This window comes from Lepus europaeus, chromosome 6 (assembly GCF_033115175.1).
Source record: "Lepus europaeus isolate LE1 chromosome 6, mLepTim1.pri, whole genome shotgun sequence".
Lineage (NCBI taxonomy): Eukaryota > Metazoa > Chordata > Mammalia > Lagomorpha > Leporidae > Lepus > Lepus europaeus.
Window position 1 is genome coordinate 123458688 of NC_084832.1, and position 20779 is coordinate 123479466.

Genomic DNA, 20779 nt, shown 5'->3' on the forward strand with positions numbered 1-20779 from the left:
AAAAAACCTAGATTCACAGTTTTGTTCTGCATTGCTGACTTTTGAGATCTGACCTGGCTCTATAATGTTAAACCAACATTTGTGAATGAAATATATTGATTTTTGTGGTGGTAGCCCTAGCCAAATATTGGTGTACTAATTGGCATCTTTCCTAATGCCAGGAATATATTTCTTTATAGATTTTCTCTGAATTTTAAAGCACTGCGTGATATTCTTCTAATCTTAAGTACTAATACCTAAAAAATTCATTATAAAAGTCTCGTTATTTATTATAGTCATTTAATAGTAATCTGAAGACTGCATTGAAATATTTTCAGGTGCCTCAAGTACATATGACTCACAATTTAAAATAAATCCATACCCCATTCCAAGAAACTATAGTATATTATATCTAAAATAAGTTTAATATCCAGAGATATTAACAATGTAAGGAATCAACAGATAATCAGGCCATTTTGTCAGTATTGCAGAGTCTGAAAAGCAGGCGCAGGATCAAAATTCTATGGATCTGAAGTCTTAGGCCTACTTGGTTTCAGAATTTTAAATTGCCAGTAGATGTTGTAGGGAGCATATATACTGTTTAAGTGTACATCAGTCTTTCCCACTGAACTTCAAGGTCCGTTAGGTTTAACTGTAGGCCCAGAAGTGAGAAGTTTCATGCCGATTTCTCCGGGGGTGGGAGTTACCTGGACAGCAGGTCAGAGGCAGGCTTCACATTTGATCTAGTCACAGTGCACTTGGTAAGTGTTTCCCACAAGGTGAATTCTCTCTCCCTGTTTTATTTTTCTAGATCGAATCTGCAGAAGTATCTGGAAACAGCGTGGTGTGCAGCTTTCTTCAGTACATGGAGAAGTCAAAACCCTGGCAGAAAGCTTGGTGTGTGATCCCCAAGCAAGACCCTCTCGTGCTGTACATGTACGGGGCCCCCCAGGTATTCTAAGCACAGCTACCTGATGGGACGGAGGGAGGCGAGTGGATGGTTCAGACCCCTTTGTTGCCCCTCTGTAGAACAGGAGAGCTCAGGCAGCTTCTCTTTGTCACTGACTGGAAAAGAAGAAGAAGTTAGTGTGGGCTGGTTCCTCCTCACAGCCAGCCACTTCTGTATTCTGAGGTCCATGGCGCCCCCTTTCCCCCTCTCATCCCTGTCCTGTGGTTTGAGAAAAGGCTGGCAGATGGGAGTACCGTGTCTCAGCCGGTCATAACTACATACTGTAGACACCAGTTTGAGTCCTGACTACTCTGCTTCAGATCCTGCTCCCTGCTACTGCACCTGCAAAGCAGCAGAGAATGGCTCAAATACTGGACTTCCTGGTGCACATTTACAGGATCCGGATGGAAATCTTTGCTTGTCGCTTTGACCTAGCTGCCATTTGGGGTTGTGAACCAGTGGATGGAAGATCTATTCCCATCTCTTTCACCCTACCTTTTTTTTTTTTTTTTTTTTAAAGACTTCTGGTGGATTTTGCTTGTGTTTTACTCTATGGATGCATACTGGGAAAGGGCAGTTTTAAGAGAAGGCATTTAAATCAATCTTCCATTAACACTGTTCACTAACAATTTTTGAGAACTGTGTGTGTAGGTCTGAGGTAAACCTAAAGGAACTGCTAAGTAGACTGAGCTTCTAACAGGAGCAGCATCAGGTACTGAGTTATGTTGTCCTTAATCACCACTTAAGCAAGTTAAGAAAATAATTTCAGAGTACATATAGCATTTTAGCCTATGTCTGCATTAAGAGTCAGTGAAATATTTGATGCAAATCCACTACAAATGCTACAGTATATTTTTTTTCTATACTTTTTTTGCATAATGAATCAGCAAACAAGACTACTTTTGGTACACTTTAGGTACTAAGAGAGCTCTTACTTTCTTTCCTGTTCCACTATGGAGAGCTGGATGGGGTCCCTCACAGAGCGGAGAGGGTAGACTCGAGCTCACTTGGGTGTCGGCTCTCCACTTACTCCCGCAGCCAGCATCACCGTTGCCTTCATGTTCAGGCTCACTGGATACCGTTCGCCCATGGAGAGTCACACTGAGAGTCTGCCTGGGGCAGTGGTAGGAAGAGAGGATCATTTCATTTTTATGTATTTGAAAGGCATAGAGAGAAAGAGGTCTCCTATCTACATGTTCACTCCCCAAATGCCCACAATACCTTGGGCTGGGCCAAGTCAAAGGCTGGAATCTCAGGCGAGTTCTCCCACGTGGGGGGCAAGGACCCAACTACTTGAGCCATCCCCTGCTGCTTCCCAGTGAGCACACTATCAGGAAGCTGGAATCAGTAGCAGAAGGAAGCAGTGCCCCAGTACCCCGATTCGGGGTGCTGGTGTCCCAACTGCATGGGCCATGCACGGCGAGCTCACACACCTCATGCTCTGTGTTTTCCCCTTAGGACGTCCGAGCGCAGACCACCATTCCCCTCCTGGGCTACATCGTGGACGACCTGCCAAGGAGTGCAGACCTGCCACACAGCTTCAAACTGACCCAGTCCAAATCTGTGCACAGTTTTGCTGCAGATAGCGAGGAACTGAAACAGAAGTGGCTAAAAATCATCTTTTTAGCTGTCAAAGGTGAGACTCCAGATGGTCCCAGTGAACACCTAGCCACCATGGATGATCATCCTGAACCCAAGAGAAAATCAGACTGCTGAGCTCTGGACCAGCCACAGTGTGGGGGGTCTCAAGACTTACAGCCCAAGACATTCCCAGCTCTCCTTCCTCATCTCTTAGCACTTTATGTTGGAAATAGAGGCTCACAAATGCATCTCGGGGGACTATTTTCCTATGTTTATGTACTCTTAGTGAAATTAATGTGCAGAGCCGTTCTCCTGATAAAGTTTTGAAATAATGTGAAAAATGGAATTTTTAAAGAGATTTCTTGATTATGTACTTTTGTCTTGAAGAAGAGGGTATCAGTAGATTACACCGTTATCAAGTTAGAATGGGCCACTTTCAATTAAGAGATCCTTTCACGTCTTCTCTTTCACACATAGGATCTGTTAGAGTTTGAAAGATATACCTCCATGTTGCCAAAATAGATCTATGGTGAAAAATACAGGGACAGTTTAGGCTACTGTATTAACTTATTTAGCTGATAAATCTCAAGCTGCATAGATGATTTGTCCTTTTAAAACAAGAGAAAAAGGACAAATTGTTGGTGTTCAGACTTTCAACTTAGTAGGATAAGATACTGTCTTAGTATTTCTAGGCAAACATGTATGAAGTACATAGCAATTATGTGTATATAGTATTAAATTTCAGCATATATACATATACACCCGCACCCCCCCCACCCCTCCTCAGCTTTAGGTTCATACTTAATCTCTAATTTATTTTTTTAATACAAAGCATGTTTTGTCTTGAGACTCAGCAGTGTGCTAAATTTAAATGTGTTTCTAGTGATGGATGTTTTACTGATTGGAATTGAAGGGTATTACTAATTTCCTAAGAAAAAGCAGTAACTTATGTGGCATGGGAGATATATACAAACACCCCCAACAGTATTTTTAGGGTGCTGTATGTCTGTTATGTGTCTCTCTAAAACAGTGCCTCTCTTAGAAGGTGCTATTAATACCTGTTAAAATAATATAATACACGGGTTTACTATTGCTTCAGTCTTGATTACTCTGAAATTCAGTTGTGTTTTGGTTACTGGGATGGTCCGAGTCATGGGTTATCTTTTATAATCCTGTAATTGGCGCAGTAGTTAAGATCAACATGAACAAAAAGGTTCACCAAAACCCGAATTGTCTAAGACGTGAGGCCTCAGGACAGACATGTGAAAACTATGTTTGCTGGAAGAGTTTCCTTTGCTAGGAGACTGCAAATATCGGTACTCCCGGTAACCGTGCGGGCCAGTCCCTTGTCAGACGCTTCACAAGATCCACATACCTAAGCTGTGTCTGGGGTGCGCAGTGTAGATCGGGAGTACATGAAAGTGATATCCAGTAACCTCACCAGAGAGGAGCAAGGGGAAACACAGTATTGGAAAGGCACCACTTTAAGGGCAGCCTTCTGAGAGGTGCACGTGCCTGAACAGGGAGAAATGTTTCCCCTTTGTGGATCAAAAAAAAGTTTAATTTTGTCACGGAGGCTGCTCTTCACACTGTACTTGGGCTTTAACTATGGTATTAAGTTAACTGTTTATCTTAATCCTTTTCTCCCATTTGTGCATCCATCTGCTAGAAATCCACAAGAATGACCCCCTTACACCTTAAATCTAGATGTACTCAGCATTTGAGACCCCACATGTACCTAGCCCCTACAGCTTTAAGACTTACACTCGTGTTTTTTCCCCACTCCAAAGGAGCAGGTGAACCAGTTATGGCTGACAGAATTACTGTCTGCTTCTCCACAGAAGGAATGCCATCGAGATCATTAACATTAAACCAAATACCCGGAGCCAAAGAGAGAGAAAGGTAGTCCTGGCAAATCAAGAGCGGGCTTATAGAAATTTGACATTTCTCTCTTCTGCTTGCCAGTCTTGTGTCTGTCTAGTGGGCATCAGTGAAAGATACTCATGTGTTCAGAGTGGCTATTGAGAAAGTTAAGCTGCAGCTATCAATGATGATTTGGTTTTCTTAATCTCAACCAATAATGATGTGGAATGATTATCAGGGGAAGATAGAACTTGGAAGTATCTGGGCTAATTACAAGGTTTATGAGTGATCATTTTTAAAAAGTTTTTGAAGAGGAAGGAGATTACAGTTTCCCTGCCGTTAAGTTCTTCGGGCACAGAAATACCATGGGCACACTCACATTTCGGCTCAATGAAGACCAATGTTATTTAACTTAGTAAGAAAATACTCATTTAAAGACAGTATGTATTATTGTGCTCAACAATATCTGTACTTCTTTTTTAAAATCGGCCCAAGCACTTGGGCAGACATCCACTGCTTCCCAGGCACATCACAGCAGGGAGCTGAACTGGAAGCAGAGTGACTGGGACTCTAACCAGCACTGCAATATGGGGCTGTGGCATCCCAAGCAGGGGCTTAACCCTTGCTGCACCACAGCGTCCACCTCTTTGTTTTTATGAAGAACTTTTAGTGCCTGCGAAGAGCTTCAGGTTAGCAGAGGAGGCACAGTCACCATTTCCCCTGGAGAAGAATCACTAATGCTTTCACTTGACACAAACTAAAGACCTCCAGTGAGACTGCTCAGGAGTCCCTGCCGCGTCTTTCCCTTCTGAGACGCCCGAGCAGTCACACCAACTTGAACTTGAAAAAGAACAGTGGTTGCTTTCCTATTAAATTCAGCATTCCAATTCAGAGTTTCTTTCAAGTCCCACTCCAAACTCAAAAAATACTTCCTGGGTGAAACTGCTTCTCATTACAAAACACTGTTTTCTAAACTTTGCTTTTGTGGAAAATCAACCATTTGGTATGTTATTAAACTTTCTCAGTGGGGCTCAGTAATGAAAAAATGCCACCAGCCATTTTTGTAATAATGGCATCTACAGTGCCATTGTGTATGCAAGCAATAAAACTCTTCAGGGTATGCTTTTCTATTAGCACACGAATATACAGAATTAACTTTCTCATATAATAATTCAAATTGCTGAATACAGGGAAGGGAGATAGAGGGTGAGTGGAAGGGGGTATCATTTCTTGGAATTAAATAGACACATTTTTACTTTTGCAAAAGCTATGCACACAGAAGCCAAGCAAACTGGATCTACCTGATCAAGCTGCATTTTGGGGCCATGTAGTTTAAATAGACAAAAGGGTTGGCGTACTGACTCTTCACTGGATGACCCATCCTCCAGTTTTAAAAATTACCCAACTTTCCTTTCAAATGTACCCTGTCCCCATTACACACACACACATACACATTTAGATTTCTTCCAAATAGCAGTGGTCCCGGTCATAAACCAATAAAGAAAAATACAGAAGCAATGGTACTGCAGGGTTACTCAAGATTCATCGATGTCTTCCATCAAAAATCCCTGTGCAAGCTCACAATTCTCCTGTACTTTTTCTGTCTCTAAGGAAACAGGGTGAGGGTTTAGATTTCGGATTTTCCTTCACATTTTGTATCTCATTCCAAAGCCTTGAGTTCTTAATCTGAGCATGTTGTCCATGATACATCTCTAATAATGATCTTTCTGGGATATATATGTATATATATGTATATCCTGAGGAGTAGGCACCAACAGGACAAGGAAGCTTTCAGGGGACAACAATCCTGCTTTTCCTGCTTTTTTTCTTTTAGGTATCCTTGCTATAATGCAGAGCAGAGGATTAAGCAAAACTTCCTGCATCCCATGATGTTCTTAGCAGGTCTAAGATTAAGCACATGGTATTTATAAGCTAAGATTAATTTAAAAGGCAAGAATATCTCAGTGTTTTCATTCTTAAACTTTGTATTCTCCAAGAATGTATTAAAAGGCCTGTGGCTAATCAGTTCCTATTGACATCTGCAGGTGATCATGCTATTTCTTCATTTTTACCCAATTTTATTAAAATCAAACTGCTCTTTATTTTCATATTACTATCTGCTACGGTTCTCCAGATGTAGAGAATATGAGTATTATACATAGAGACCATTAGGTCTAATTTAAAAACCCTGTGAATTTGTATTTGTATATATGTGTAAAAATACTTGATTTTAAATTCTTCCCATAGGAATCAAGGTTTTATAGAATTTTTAACTTAAATATTTTACCATAATTTACCTGAACTTGAAATATGTAATTTATCCTTATCTGTGTCAGTTCTGTTCAGTCATGAGGAAGATGGCTTTGCTGTCTTTGCAGATAAGGTAGTGAGGAATGAGGTCAAGACAAAGTTGGACACAAGGAATGCTGTTCTTCAGGTCAGAGAGCTGTGTTAGGAAGACAAACCTTCAACTGCAGAAGGCAAATACACTATACAAATAGACGTCTACGTAGCTGTGTGCTGATGGGGACCCTTGTGTCTACGCTTTTGACCTTGGCCTCTAAATTACAGAGTACAGTATCTTTCTAATACCTTTTCCCTCACTTTTTGCTTAAGAAGAAGAGTTCCATTCTTTTGTGCCATTCTCTGTTCTCTCGACTGAGGCAGAGAAACCACCTTCAGTCAGTCATGGGCTACTTTCGGGACTGAGCATTTAGCAGAGTGCACCGTCATTTCTATGTCTGCAGATGAAGTAGCACAGGGCATCTTCAAGTTTGTTCTCGACTTGGGGCCACTGACAGTCAAGTGGAGGGTTGCCCCTTTCCCTATAGCTGTGGTAGATTTAGTGAAAAGATCAAGAAATCTCATAGCATATTTCAGTAACAGAATACTACCAATACAGAATTTAATAGATGTGGGAAGAAATGCTCTATCGGGACTATTAGCATTAACAGGACTGCATTGTACATTACACTGTGTGTGGGTATTGGAATGTATCTGTCAGTAGGGGTCTCTTCACTAGCAAAACAATCACATCTGTATAGTATCCAACTTTTTAACCAAATTAGCATTTCCTGTTGTGACAATTGACCGGTGAGTGTTACCTGGGTTTTTCTTTTGAACTGTTGACTGATAGATTTGCAAAGTGTGTTACTAGAATTCTACAGGTGGCTCAAATGTGAAGAAGTGTACATGACCAGTAATTTCTTTTCTAGCTGTATGAATGTAAAATACTTGCAGATAGTGTATATACTGTGTAACATATGTATATTTGGTCATAAGGCAGAGAATTAGAAACATTGTAAAATTAAGCACTTTAATTCCTATTAAACATTTTTATCTTGTAAATAAATATGTCCTTAAGTTAATTCTAATGCCTTAGATGTTATTTCATCTAGGATTATATATGAGGGTACTTCAAAAAGTTCATGGGAAATGTAAAAAAACTAGGCATGGATTTTAAATTTTTTTGCACAAAATAAACTTATTTCCTGATTCCATTTTCCATGAACTTTTTTTGGGGGGTGTGGAGAATACAGTAACACCAAGACATACAGAGATCTCCCATTCCCTGATACCCACAACCATGGTTGGGTGATAAGGCCAAAGTCAGCAAACCAGAGCCCCATCAGAGACTCCCATATGGGTAGCTAGAATGACACTGGGACTTGAACCCGGGCACTCTTATTGGAATGTCTGTGTGTCCCAAGCATTATTTTAACCAGTACCCACTATCCTCATGAACTTTTTAAAAGACTTTTTTGGGGGAGGGGGTAAAGATGTTTTTATTCGAAAGGCAGAGTTAGAAAAAAAAATCTTCCCCAAGTGCTTGGGCCCTGCACCCCATGGGAGACCAGGAGAAGCACCTGGCTCCTGCCATCGGAACAGCGCGGTGCGCCGGCTGCGGTGGCCATTGGAGGGTGAACCAACGGCAAAGGAAGACCTTTCTCTCTCTCTCTCACTGTCCACTCTGTCAAAAAAAAGAAAAGAAAAAAAAAAAAATCTTCCAGGGCCAGTGCTGTGGCATAGTGGGCTAAGCCTCTGCTTGCGGTGCTGCCGGCATCCCATGTGGACGCCAGTTCTAGTTCCCTTCTGATCCAGCTCTCTGCCACCACTTGGGAAAGCAGAAGATGCCCCAAGTGCTTGCGCCCCTGCACCTGCATGGAAGACCAGAAGAAGCTCCTGGCTCCTGGCTTCAGATCGGCTCAGCTCTGGCCATTGCAGCTATTTAGGAGGTGAACCAGTTAATGGAAGACCTCTCGCTGTCTCTCCCCCTCTCTCTGTGTCACTCTACCTCTTAAATAATCAAAATCTTTAAAAAAAAAAAATCTTACAAACACTGGTTCCTTTGTTCCTTTTCCAATAGCAGGGGCTGGACCAGGCTGAAGCCAGGAGCCCAAGAACCTGGGCCATCTTCCACTGCTTTCCCAGGCACATTAGCAGGGAGCTGGATTGGAAGCAGAAAGGCAGTGACTCAAACTGGCATCCGTATGGGATGGCAGTGTTGCTGGCAGTGGCTTAATTTGTTACATCATAATATGAGTTTCCTGAAAGATTTTTTTATTTGAAAGGCAGTATAACAGAGACAGACAAAGTCTTTCTTCCATTGATTTACTCCCCAAATGCCTATAACAGGCAGGGCTAGGCCAGGCAGAAGACAAGAGCCTTCAACTCCATGTGGGTGGCAGGGACCACAGCTCTTAGGTCATCATCTGTTCTATTCCCAGCTACATTAGCAGGGAGCTGGATGGGATGCATAAGTGGAAGTTGAACTTGCACTCCAATATGGGATGTGGGCATCTGCCACAATGCATCCCCTTCCATGACTTCCTCAAGTAGCATTTGTAGTCAGCTCACTATGATTCTAACTATCTACTCAGACTCAGAAAGTTACTCCAAGCACTGTTGCTCCTTCCCATCTCCAGCACCTTCTTCACATATAGTAGTCACCAAAACAAAACAAAACAAAAAATTGTAGGGTTAGTGCTGTGGAGTGGTGGGTGCCAGCATCCCATGTGGGTGCCCCGAGACCGGGCTGCTCCACTTCCGGTCCGACTCTGTTACAGCCTGAGAAAGCAGTGGAATATGGCGCAGGTCCTTGTCCCCCTGCACCCACATGGGAGACCCGGAGGAAGCTCCTGGATCCTGGCTTTGAATTGGCTCAGTTATCTCTGTCTCTGCCTCTAACTGTTTCAAATACATACATACATCTTTTTAAAAGATTTTTTTTTTTTTTTGACAGGCAGAGTGGACAGTGAGAGAGAGACAGAGAGAAAGGTCTTCCTGGCCGGCGCCGTGGCTCAACAGGCTAATCCTCCGCCTTGCGGCGCCGGCACACCGGGTTCTAGTCCCGGTCGGGGCACCGATCCTGTCCCGGTTGCCCCTCTTCCAGGCCAGCTCTCTGCTGTGGCTAGGGAGTGCAGTGGAGGATGGCCCAAGCCCTTGGGCCCTGCACCCCATGGGAGACCAGGAGAAGTACCTGGCTCCTGCCATCGGATCAGCGCGGTGCGCCGGCCGCAGCGCGCTACCGCGGCGGCCATTGGAGGGTGAACCAACGGCAAAAGGAAGACCTTTCTCTCTGTCTCTCTCTCTCACTGTCCACTCTGCCTGTCAAAAAAAAAAGAAAAAAAAAATAAATAAAAAAAAGAAAGGTCTTCCTTTTGCCGTTGGTTCACTTTCCAATGGCCACCACAGCCGCGGCCGGCGCACCGCGCTGATCCGAAGCCAGGAGCCAGGTGCTTCTCCTGGTCTCCCATGGGGTGCAGGGCCCAAGGACTTGGGCCATCCTCCACTGCACTCCCTGGCCACAGCAGAGAGCTGGCCTGGAAGAGGGGCAACCGGGACAGGATCGGTGCCCCGACCGGGACTAGAACCGGGTGTGCCGGCGCCGCAAGGCAGAGGATTAGCCTAGTGAGCTGCGGCGCCGGCCTCTTCTTAAAAGATTTTATCTCCAGATCACACTGAATCTGTTAAAAATGAATTAAAAAATTGAAGTTATAAAAACTTAAACAAAAAAGCCTAATTTAAAAATTACCAAAACAAGCCAGAAGAAAACCCTGTATAACAATAGTCTGCCACAGACCCAAGACTGCTACGTATAGAGATGGAGTTCTCACAGGGACGGATCCAGTCCAGCTCTCCAGGAATGAATACCACAGCTGCCCTGCACCCCAGGAAATGAAGCTTACTCCAGTTGACGGTGTTGGCCTATATTCTGTAGTCTCATATAGTGAAACACACATGGAAATAAAGCAAAAGGAACTCTATTAAAGTCTTAGTCCTGCTATCACTGGTTATTTGACAGTAGATGAGTTACCTGAACCCCAAAAATAAACTCCTGTGGTCATCCTAAGACACAAGGAAAAAGCACATGGTGACCATGAATCGCCGTACTGCTCATATTTCATGGAACACTGCACTGAGTTTCACACAGTACTTAGGGTCTCCAAGTCCTACAGATAAATCCTGGATGTTTTCAGGATTTCAGAAGGAAGACATTTTCATAGTCCTTTCTAGAAGTTTGTAGGATTTTTAACCCATAAAGAACGAATAAGCCATGTATTAACTGATGCTTAAGAGCAGTTGGCATTAACGGAAGCATTTGATAAACACTGCCTTTGTGGTGCATCAGTACAGCCTGTGTGGATCACGTTATAGTGGACAGGAAGTGGATGGGCACTGCCAACGTGGAGTAATTCAGAGAACTCCTTCCTAGCATCACCAGGGATCTTGTGAAAATGCAGTGACACAGCAGGGCTGTGCTGCACTTCCAACAAGGTCCCGCTGAAGGTGGGGCTGCTCCTGCTACGGTCACCGGTGCAGCTTAGGGCAGGAAGGGCCTGTCCCAGACAATGGTTTAGGAATTCCTGCTCTGCCACCAACGTGACCATGGGCACAAACTCTCCTTGCAGGGCTGTGGGACTGAAATAAGACAACAACACGTTGCCTAGCGCATGGGAGACATGCAAGTTCACAGCTGTATTAAGAGTTCATCTGGTTGACACAGAAAATCTGCGGCCTTATCAACACATTAGAATCAGCTGCACCGTAGCTGACCAGGGATTCCACACTCCCAAATGCTATTGTCTCAGCTGGGCTCTGGGTGGCTGTCTTTTCAAGGATCCCCAAGGTCAATTTGATGGGAGGCTTCCCTGATAAACACTATCTGGTGTCTGGTCCTATGCTAAGGACTTTGTAGTTAAGAATTTCAGCAAACAGATTTTTAGAGGCTGTTTCACCTGCTCATGATAGCCCCTCTTGCTCCATTACCCAGTTTGCTTTCCATGTTCAAGACCACAACCACCTGTGCACTCACTCAACTTCCTTGTCCCCTCTAGCTCTGTCTTACTTGGAAGAACTAAAAACCCTCATTTACTCAATGTCTTTTCTATGCCTGCATGTGTCAACTTAAGCCACAGACAAGCCTCATTTAAGATTTGAAAGCAGAGGTGGGGGGTGGTGAGAAACAAGCGCTGCCCAAATGCCAACAGCAGCCAGGTGTGGGCCAGCCCCAAGCCAGGCACCAGAAATTCCAATCAGGTCTCTCAAATGGTGACAGGGACTCAAGAACGTGAGCCATCACCAGCTGCTCTCTACACACAGTGCCAGGGAGCTGGACAGGACACTGAGGCAGGACTCAATCCCAGGCATGGTATGGCATGCAGAGTCTCCAACAGTGGCTTAACTAACCTCCACAATACCCTCCCAGGCCTCACTTTAAATGCATTCCTGGATCACTATTTCAGACCTCTTCTCTATTCAAACTTCCACCATGTCCTCAATCATTTGTGCTGACTGAGGGCCACCTCTGCCACTTCACTAAGATCAAAGCCAGGCTCAGGCATTTGTTGCAGCAGTTAGGCTGTTGCTTTGGACAGCGGCATCCCAAGGTCAGTGCCTGGCTCAAGTCCTCGCTCCTTTTCCAATCCAGCTTCTTGCAGATGCATCCTGAGACTCAGCAGAGGATGCTGCAAGTGCCTAGATGCAGCTCTGGGCTGCTGGCTTTGGCCTGGTCCAGCCCTGGCTATGTGAGCAGTTAAAGGGATGGGATCTCTGACTGTATCTCAGCCTTTCAAGCAGCATGAAAAAAAAAAAAAAAAAAAGAATTAAAAAGAAGCCACCATCATCAGAGGATTTCTATGGTCTCCCCCATCCACATCACATCACAAGATTCTTTCCTGCCTTATCCACCTTCCTATTTGAGCCCATCCCCAACACCAGAGCTCTCACCATACTCCTCTCTGGTAATCACAAATGCACCTCTTCATTGGATTTATTTTTTTAAAAAAAGATTTATTTTATTGAGAGGCAGAGTTACAGACAGGGAGGGAGAGAGGGGGGAAGAAACAAAGAGGGAAAGGGAGGGGAATACACAGGGGAGAGGGGAAGGAAGTAAGAAGAGAGGAGAGGGAGAGGTATCTTCCAACTGCTGGCTCACTCCCTAAAAAGCCACAATGGCTGGAGCTGGGCTGATCTGAAGCCAGGAGCTTCCTCCAGGTCTCCCACGCGGGTGCAGGGGCCCAAGCACTTGGGCCATTTTGCACCACTTTCTCAGGCCACAGCAGAGAGCTGGATCCGAAGAGGAGCAGCAGGACCAGGCACCAGCACCACAGGTGGAAGTCTAGCCCACTCCGCCACAGCGCCAGCCCCCCTGTAATGGATTTCATCTGTCAGCTGTTACAGCTTTTCCAGATAGACAGCGTCACCCCACTTCCCCTTCCAGGCCTCGGGTTTTCTTCCTGTTCTTTGGACAATTCTTCTTGGTCTCCTTTGCTGTTTTCTGCACTTCTTAGGGATCTCAGGGGTGAATATATCCTGGGTTCTCTTACTTATTCCACTGATATTCTGTTGGTGACCAATATAGGCTCATGCTGTCAGCTCCCAATTTTCTATCTACAGCTCTCTCTCCCTCTGGACACCAGACACATTTATCAAACCACTTAAATGTCAGCTCCACCTGGCTGTCTAAGGGACAACTCAAATTCGACACATTCCAAATTAAAATACCTTTTCCCAAAAAGCCTCCAATCCAAAGCTTCCCTGTGCCAGCTGACAGCAATTCCGGTTTTTATGGTGCTTGGGCCCGAAATCTTCATCTCTGATTTTCAGACTTCACTTCCAGACCACCAACAAGTTCTGTCAGCGCCTCATCAAATCACATCCAGAATGAGATTCTCACTGACCAGTTCCACTGCTCCCATCCTGCTCTGAACCACCGTCACCTCTGGCCCTGCCTGTCCAAGAGCTTCCTCATTAGCCTCGAAGCTTCTACCTTTGCCTACCACTCTGCTTCCCTCCTGTCTCAATTCATTTTGTGCTACTACAATAGAATGCCTCCAACCGGGCAATGCATAACGAACATGAACATGCTGACTTACGGTTCCAGGGCTGGGAAGTCCAATTTCGAGGTGCCTGCACCAGTAAGAACCCTTCCTGCTATGTAAGAGGGAGACGGTGGGCTGAACTCACTCTTTCATACTGAGCAGCAACTCCGCCCATGAAGGTGGCGCCCTCGCAGCCTAGTCACCTCTGAAAAGCCTCACCATTTTTTTTTTTTTTTTAAAGATTCATTTATTTTTTGAGAGGCAGAGTTACAGAGAGGGAGGAGACTGAGAAAACTATCTTCCATCTGCTGGTTCACTCCCCAAATGGCACCAAGAGCCGGAGCTGGACCGATCTGAAGCCAGGAGTCAGGAGCTGCTTCTGGGTGCAGTGGCCCAAGCACTTCCACTGCTTTCTCAGGCCATTAGCACAGAGCTGGATCAGAAGAGGAGCAGCCAGGACTTCTTGACCCACTGCCCAAACAGGATGCCAGGGCCACAAGCAGGGGTTTTACCGGCTACACAGTACTGACCCCAAGGCCCCACCTCTTAATACTGTGACAGTGGCAACTGAATTTAAAGATGTGTTTTCAAGGGGACAAACGTTCAGACCACAGCACCGCCAGCCAACCCCTCCAGGTGCTCCCCGTGTCTCTCAGAGTAAAAACCTAAGTCCTTCGAGTGGCGTCATTAGGCCGCTCTGTCTCCCAGGTCTCCTTGCTTCTCCTTCATCAAGCCAGGCACGCTCCAGCCTTGTGAGGTTCACGTGGTTTCCCTTTCCCACAGTGCACCCTCCCCAGAGAGCTGCCTGATTGATGCTTTTTCCCACTGAAAACCTGTGCTGGAATCTCACCTTCTCAAGAGGCTCACCTTGACATGAGGGTTACACCGGGTTCTAGTCCCGGTCGGGGCACCGATCCTGTCCCGGTTGCCCCTCTTCCAGGCCAGCCCTCTGCTGTGGCCAGGGAGTGCAGTGGAGGATGGCCCAAGTGCTTGGGTCCTGCACCCCATGGGAGACCAGGAGAAGCACCTGGCTCCTGCCATCGGAACAGCGCGGTGCGCCGGCCGCAGCGTGCTACCGCGGCGGCCATTGGAGGGTGAACCAACGGCAAAAGGAAGACCTTTCTCTCTGTCTCTCTCTCACTGTCCACTCTGCCTGTCAAAAAAAAAAAAAAAAACAAAAAAAAACAAGTGTCTCCACTACCAGAGTTGCACAGTGGTCCCTCAGTAGCCATGGAGACTGGTTCTGGACTCCCAAAGATAGCAAAACCTGCAGATGCTCTAGCGTCTTACTCAAGAAGGCAAAGTGTCTGCCAGGAACCATGCATATTCTCCCGTATATTCTAAATCATCTCTACGTTAGTTTCACACCAAATACAACATGAGCACTTTGCAAAGACTTGTTATACTGTGTTGTTAGGGGATAATGACAAGAAAAAACGTCTGTATATGTTCAGTAGAGATTTGTTTCCCTGAATATTTATCCTCAGATACAGAAACCATGGGACATAGAGGGCCAATTACACTAGTGTTTTTTCTCAAACACTTAGCATCTTATAATGTACATATTTTAGGTTTTTTTTTTTTTTTTAAAAACGTATTTGAAAGATAGAGAAATAGAGGTAGACAAGGAATTCCATCACTTCTCAAAAGCCTACATCAGACAAGGCTAAGGTCAAAGCCAGGAGCCATGAACTGAATCAAGTTCCCCCTGTGGGTGGCAGGGACCCACTTACTTGAACCATTAGCACTGCCTTCCAGGGTGCACATAGACGGGAGGCTTAAGGCAGCAGCTGGAGCTGGGCCCTGTACTGAACTCAGGTACTGCAATATGGGGTTTAGACATTTTAACTGCTGCCTTAACCACGAAGCCAGCTGCCCACCCCACTGAGCATGTTTACTTTCTATGTCTACATCTACCAGAACAAAGTTCCATAGGGCAAGAGTTCTTAAAGTCAGTTTTGATCACTGATGTCTCCACTTATCTCCACTTCCTACAATAGTGCGCAGCACATTGTAGGCACTCAAACATTCACTGGATCTGAAAATTTACATGGAAGAAAAAAACAGAATCTTTCTCCCAAAGTGTCAGATGATTAAGGTATATACTTTTGCAGCAGAGACTAAGATCAAAAGAAATATTCAATATTTTATAAAGTCAAATTTTCTTAATAACAAAGCTCAATTCCTGATGAAGAGCTTAAAATATTATAAAGGACTTCAAAATATAATGATGAAAATCTTTTCAACTTTTTCCACAGCAGGCGCTTGCTTTCAAGAATCAGTCTCAGGGTCAGTGTTGTGGCACAGCAGGTAAAGCCATCGCCTGCAACACCAGCATCCCATATGGACTCTAGTTCAAGTCCCCGTTTCTCTACTTCTGATCCCACTCCCTGCCACTGTGCCTGGGAAAGCAACAGAGGATGACCCAAGTGCTTGGGCCCTTGCACCCACTGGGAGACTCAGAAGCAGCTCCTGGCGCCTGGCTTCAGCGTGGCCCAGTCCCAGCCATCGTGGCCATCTGGGCAGTGAACCAGCAAATGGAAGATCTCAAAATCTCTCCCTCTCTGTAACTCTGCCTGTCAAACAAATAAGTAAATCTGAAAATCTGGTTTAATCCTTGGCTCTGGATCCCAGTTCTAGCTTCTGGTCAATGCAAATCCTCGAAGCAGTACTGATGCCTCTTAGTGGTTGTGCCCCGTTACCCACATAGGGTAACATAGGTCTGGACTGAGTTAATGGTCCCTGCATTTAGACACCCCAAGTCCTGGCCATGGCCTGCCACCTGGGGAGTGAACAAGTAACAAGTGTATGGGAGCTTGCTCTCTCGTGCGCGCTCTCTCTCAACCGCCCACCACCATCACAACACTGGCTGTGAGCTAACTGGAGAAGGTGGCCACTGTTCGAGAAGGATCCAGAAGTACACACAGATACACATCCTGAGGAAGCAGAGCTGGCAGAATGGGCTTGACCCAGGGTCTCCTTTTTTAATAAAGCAAGTGATTCATGTTTCGTTTGCCCTAAATTTAAGTAAAAACAAAACAAGGTTGCTTGTTCTTAACAAAGGAAATCTGCTTTTGTACAGTAAGACTGAGCCTCATAGCCTATTATGACATTTTCAGAAGAAATGGTATTTTTTAGAGATATTTAAAAATTTATCTGATAGTCAAAGTGACAAAGGGGAGAGATAAAAGAGAACAGAGAGAGAGAGGGAAGGAGAGAGAGAGAAAGAGGGAGGGAGGGAGGGAAGGAGGGCGGGAGGGCGAGAGGGAGGGAGAGAGGTATCTTCCATTCATTGGTGCATTTCTCAAATGGCTGCAATGGCCTGGACTGGACCAGACCAAAGCCAGGAGCCTGGAACTCCATTTGGCTCTCCCATGGGGGTAGGAGGCATCCACGCACTTGAGCTGTCAGGTGCATTGGCAGAAACCGGAATCAAAATTGGAGCAGCTGGGGCTTGGATAGCATTCTGATACAGAATGGGGGCATCTCAAATGGCAGCATATCCGGTAGTGACACAGTGCTGACTCCTGGTTTTTTTTTTTTTTTTGTTTTTTTAATGTTTTTAAACAGTTTTATTTATTTACTTGAAAGGCAGAGTTGCACAGAGGCAAGCATAGACAGAAAGAAGTGTTCAGCTGCTGGTTCATTTTCCAAATGCCTATAACAGCTGGGGCTGAAGGAGCCTGAAGCCAAGAACCAGGAATTCCATCCCAGTCTCCTGCAAGCTGTCAGGAACTCAAGTATTTGAGGCATCATTTCATGCCTCCCCGGAGTATTAGCAGGAAGCTGAATAAAAAATGGAGGAGCCAGAACTCAATTTCAGGCCCTCTGATATTGGATGTGGTGAGCAACTTAACGTGATGCACCACAACTTGGGCCTCTAAGAAATGATATTTTTAGGGTCCGGTGCTGTGGCATAGGTCAAGCCTCCACCTGCGGTGCCAGCATTCCATATGGGTGCTGGTTTGAGTCTTGGCTGCTCTACTTCCAATCCAGCTTCTTGCTAACAGCCTGGGAAATCAGTATAGGATGGCCCAGGAGGGGATTGGGCCCCTGCACTGATGTGGGAGACTTGGAAGAAGCTCCTGGCTTCAGATGAGCCCAGCTCTGGCTGCTGCAGCCATTTGAGTAATGAACCACTGTACAGAAGACCTCTCTATGTCTCTTTCTGTCTCTGTAACTCTGCCTCTCAAATAAATAAATCTTGGGGCTGACATTGTGTAATACTGGGCTAGGCCTCTGCCTGCGGCATTGGCATCCCATATCGGCACTGGTTTGTGTCCCTGCTGATCCTGTTCCAATCCAGCTCTGCTTATGGCCGGGGAAAGCAGTAGAAGATGGCCCAAGTGCTTGGGCCCCTGCACCGATGTGAGAGACTGGAAAAAGTTTCTGGCTCCAATGGGCCTAGTTCTAACCGTTGTAGCCATTTGGGGAGTGAACCAGAGGATGGAAGGCCTTTCTCTCTCTCTTTCCCTCTCTTTGTAACTCTACTTCTCAAATAAATAATTAACATAAATAGATCTTTAAAAGAAATATTTTTAAATAACATATATATGTTTATCATACACAGAGTAAAAACAATACATTGCACAGAGATTAAGAATATTGTTTCCATTTAGAATCATGTTGTGTTCCAGAGAGGGAGAAACACAGGTCATCCAGAAATCACGATGTAGCCGGCTTTTCAGCGTCTGCTCAATATGTATGTGTATGCGTGCGTGTGCTTGGGAGCAGCGAGCAGGGGAGCAGAACGCAGAGAATGAACCATGGTATCTAGGTCCACAGTTACACACTCAGGAGGAAGAACTCTCAACAAAGAAACACTATGTGCTTAACAAACACATGGCACTTGCTGAGTACACCCCTTTATAGAATTGTGATTTATGAACCATCTGAATGTTTTACACACACATACCCCACATGTTTTTTTTAAAAACTTTTAACAGGGGTCAGCACTGTGGCACAATGAGTTAAAGCCCCAGCCTGTAGTGCCAGCATCCCATAGGGGTGCCAGTTCAAGTCCCAGCTGCTCCACTTCCAATCTAGCTCCCTGCTAATATACCTGGGAAAGCAACACAGGATGGCCTGAATTCTTGGGCCCCTGCACGCACCTGGGACATCCAGAGGAAGCTCTTGGCTCCTGGTTTTGGATCGGTTCAGCTCCAGCCACTGCAGCTATTTGGGGAGTGAACCAGGGGATGCAAGATCTCTTTTTCTCTATCTGTCTCCACCTCTTTCTGTAACTGTCTTTTAAATAAATAAAATAAATCTTAAGCAACAAACTTATAATGGAACACAAATTTAATCAAGAGAACTTATCCATATATCAAATGATACTGAAAAATTAACATAATGACACTGAAGACAATATCCTAAAGACTAGCAAAAGTATTTTTAAAGTTTTATTTATTTATTTGAAAGGCAAAGTGACAGAGAAACAAAGAGGGTGAGAGAGAGGGAGGGAGGGAGGGAGATCTTAGTAGGAAGGTAGAATAGAAGTAGAGGTAGGACTCCAACCCAGGTACTCTGAAATGGGATATGGGTATTCTAAGCAATAATTTAATTGGCTGTACCCCAACACCGCCCCTAAAAAACATCCCAACATGGTATGCTGACTATATATGCTGAGAATGCAACAGATAGTGAACTCTAGTTAACTGTTTTGTTTTTCCCAGTGGTATGACCTAGCGTTTCTGACATTACTTTGACTTTTAGAACTGGATAAGTTTGATGACAACAACGGGAGGGTAGTTACTTTCTTTTTTTTTTTTTTTGGACAGGCAGAGTTAGTGAGAGACAGAGAGACAGAAAGAAAGATCATCCTTCTGTTGGTTCACCCCCCAAATGGCCACTACGGCCAGCACGCTGCGCCGATCTGATGCCAGGAGCCAGGTGCTTCCTCGTGGTCTCCCATGCGAGTGCAGGGCCCAAGCACTTGGGCCATCCTCCACTGCCTTCCTGGGCCACAGCAGAGAACTGAACTGGAAGAGGAGCAACAGGGACAGAATTCGGCGCCCCGACCGGGACTAGCGGCGCTGCAGGCGGAGGATTAGCCTAGTGAGCGGCGGCGCTGGCCAGAGAGTTTCTTATTGTCAGAGAAAGTAGTGGAAAGGTAGAACATGAGAATAAATCCTGGACAGGAATGACAACAAATGAATTATTACTTTGTCAAAGCTAATTTATTACTGGATTGGAATTAAAACTATCATTATGAACTTGTGCTGCCATTTGCTACGTAGGTATCTGTAGCTATACATCAGATACATACATTCATAGATACAGAGGGGGATATATGTGTGTGAATATACACATAAGTAATGACATTCCAAGAGCAATGAGTGTATCTGGTATCCATTTTATTTCTACAAACCATTTTTCAGATAAAGGAACCAGAAGCCCCTAGAGAAACAGCTGATCTGAGGGACGGGGGAGAAAAATTTAGGATAAACCTGGAGTATTATATTGTGGCCCAAAATAATAAAGTACCTCAAGCATGATGAGAACATGTCAGAAGGACCAGAATCCAGCTCACAGTAGAACATAAAAATTAAAAGTGATAGCAACGCATGCCAACGTTGTGACACAGCAGGTTAAGCTGCTGCCTGCAACACTGGCATCGCGTTTGAGGACTGGTTTGATTCTCAGCTGCTCCTCTTCAGATCCAGGTCCCTGCTAACACACTTGGAAAGCAGTGGAACATGGCTCAAGTGCTTGGGCCCCTGCCACGCATGTGGGGGGACCCAGATGGAGCTCTAAGCTCCTGGCTTTGGCTTAGTCCAACCATGGCAATTTCAGCCATTTGGGGGTTTGAACCAGCAGATTAAACATCTTTCTCTTTCTCTGTCTCTCCCTCTCTCTGTGTAACTCTACCATTCAGATAAATAAAACAAATTTTTAAGTAAATAAATGACAGTAATGGATCAAAATCTTCTGAGTCAAACAGGAACCTATGAATCCAAGTTGACATGAATGAATGCATAAGGAAACACTCTGCATTACAGTGGAATGCTAATAAGCTTCCACGGAACGAGGAGAAAGAAATCAGCACTTGATTAAGTGATAATGCACAGGAGGATTACCAATG

The 20779-nt window shown here is 44.9% G+C and overlaps 1 protein-coding gene and 1 long non-coding RNA gene across 4 annotated transcripts in view; one reads left to right on the forward strand and one right to left on the reverse strand.

Annotated features, from left to right (window-relative positions):
- FGD4 (FYVE, RhoGEF and PH domain containing 4) overlaps nucleotides 1-2850 on the forward strand; it is a 149011-nt gene extending 146161 nt beyond the window's left edge. For all 3 annotated transcript variants that reach the window (XM_062195053.1, XM_062195054.1, XM_062195052.1), the window contains exons 16-17: nucleotides 791-931; nucleotides 2387-2850. In XM_062195053.1, coding sequence (XP_062051037.1) covers nucleotides 791-931; nucleotides 2387-2644 — 399 coding nt within the window. In that variant the 3' untranslated portion in view covers nucleotides 2645-2850. The remainder of the gene's footprint in view (nucleotides 1-790; nucleotides 932-2386) is intronic.
- The window catches only part of LOC133761986 (uncharacterized), a 50180-nt gene that overhangs the window by 4762 nt on the left and 24639 nt on the right, over nucleotides 1-20779 (reverse strand). The window contains exons 3-4 of the long non-coding RNA XR_009866253.1: nucleotides 1864-2041; nucleotides 687-1044 (exon numbers count right to left, since the gene is read on the reverse strand). This is a non-coding gene — a long non-coding RNA (uncharacterized LOC133761986). The remainder of the gene's footprint in view (nucleotides 1-686; nucleotides 1045-1863; nucleotides 2042-20779) is intronic.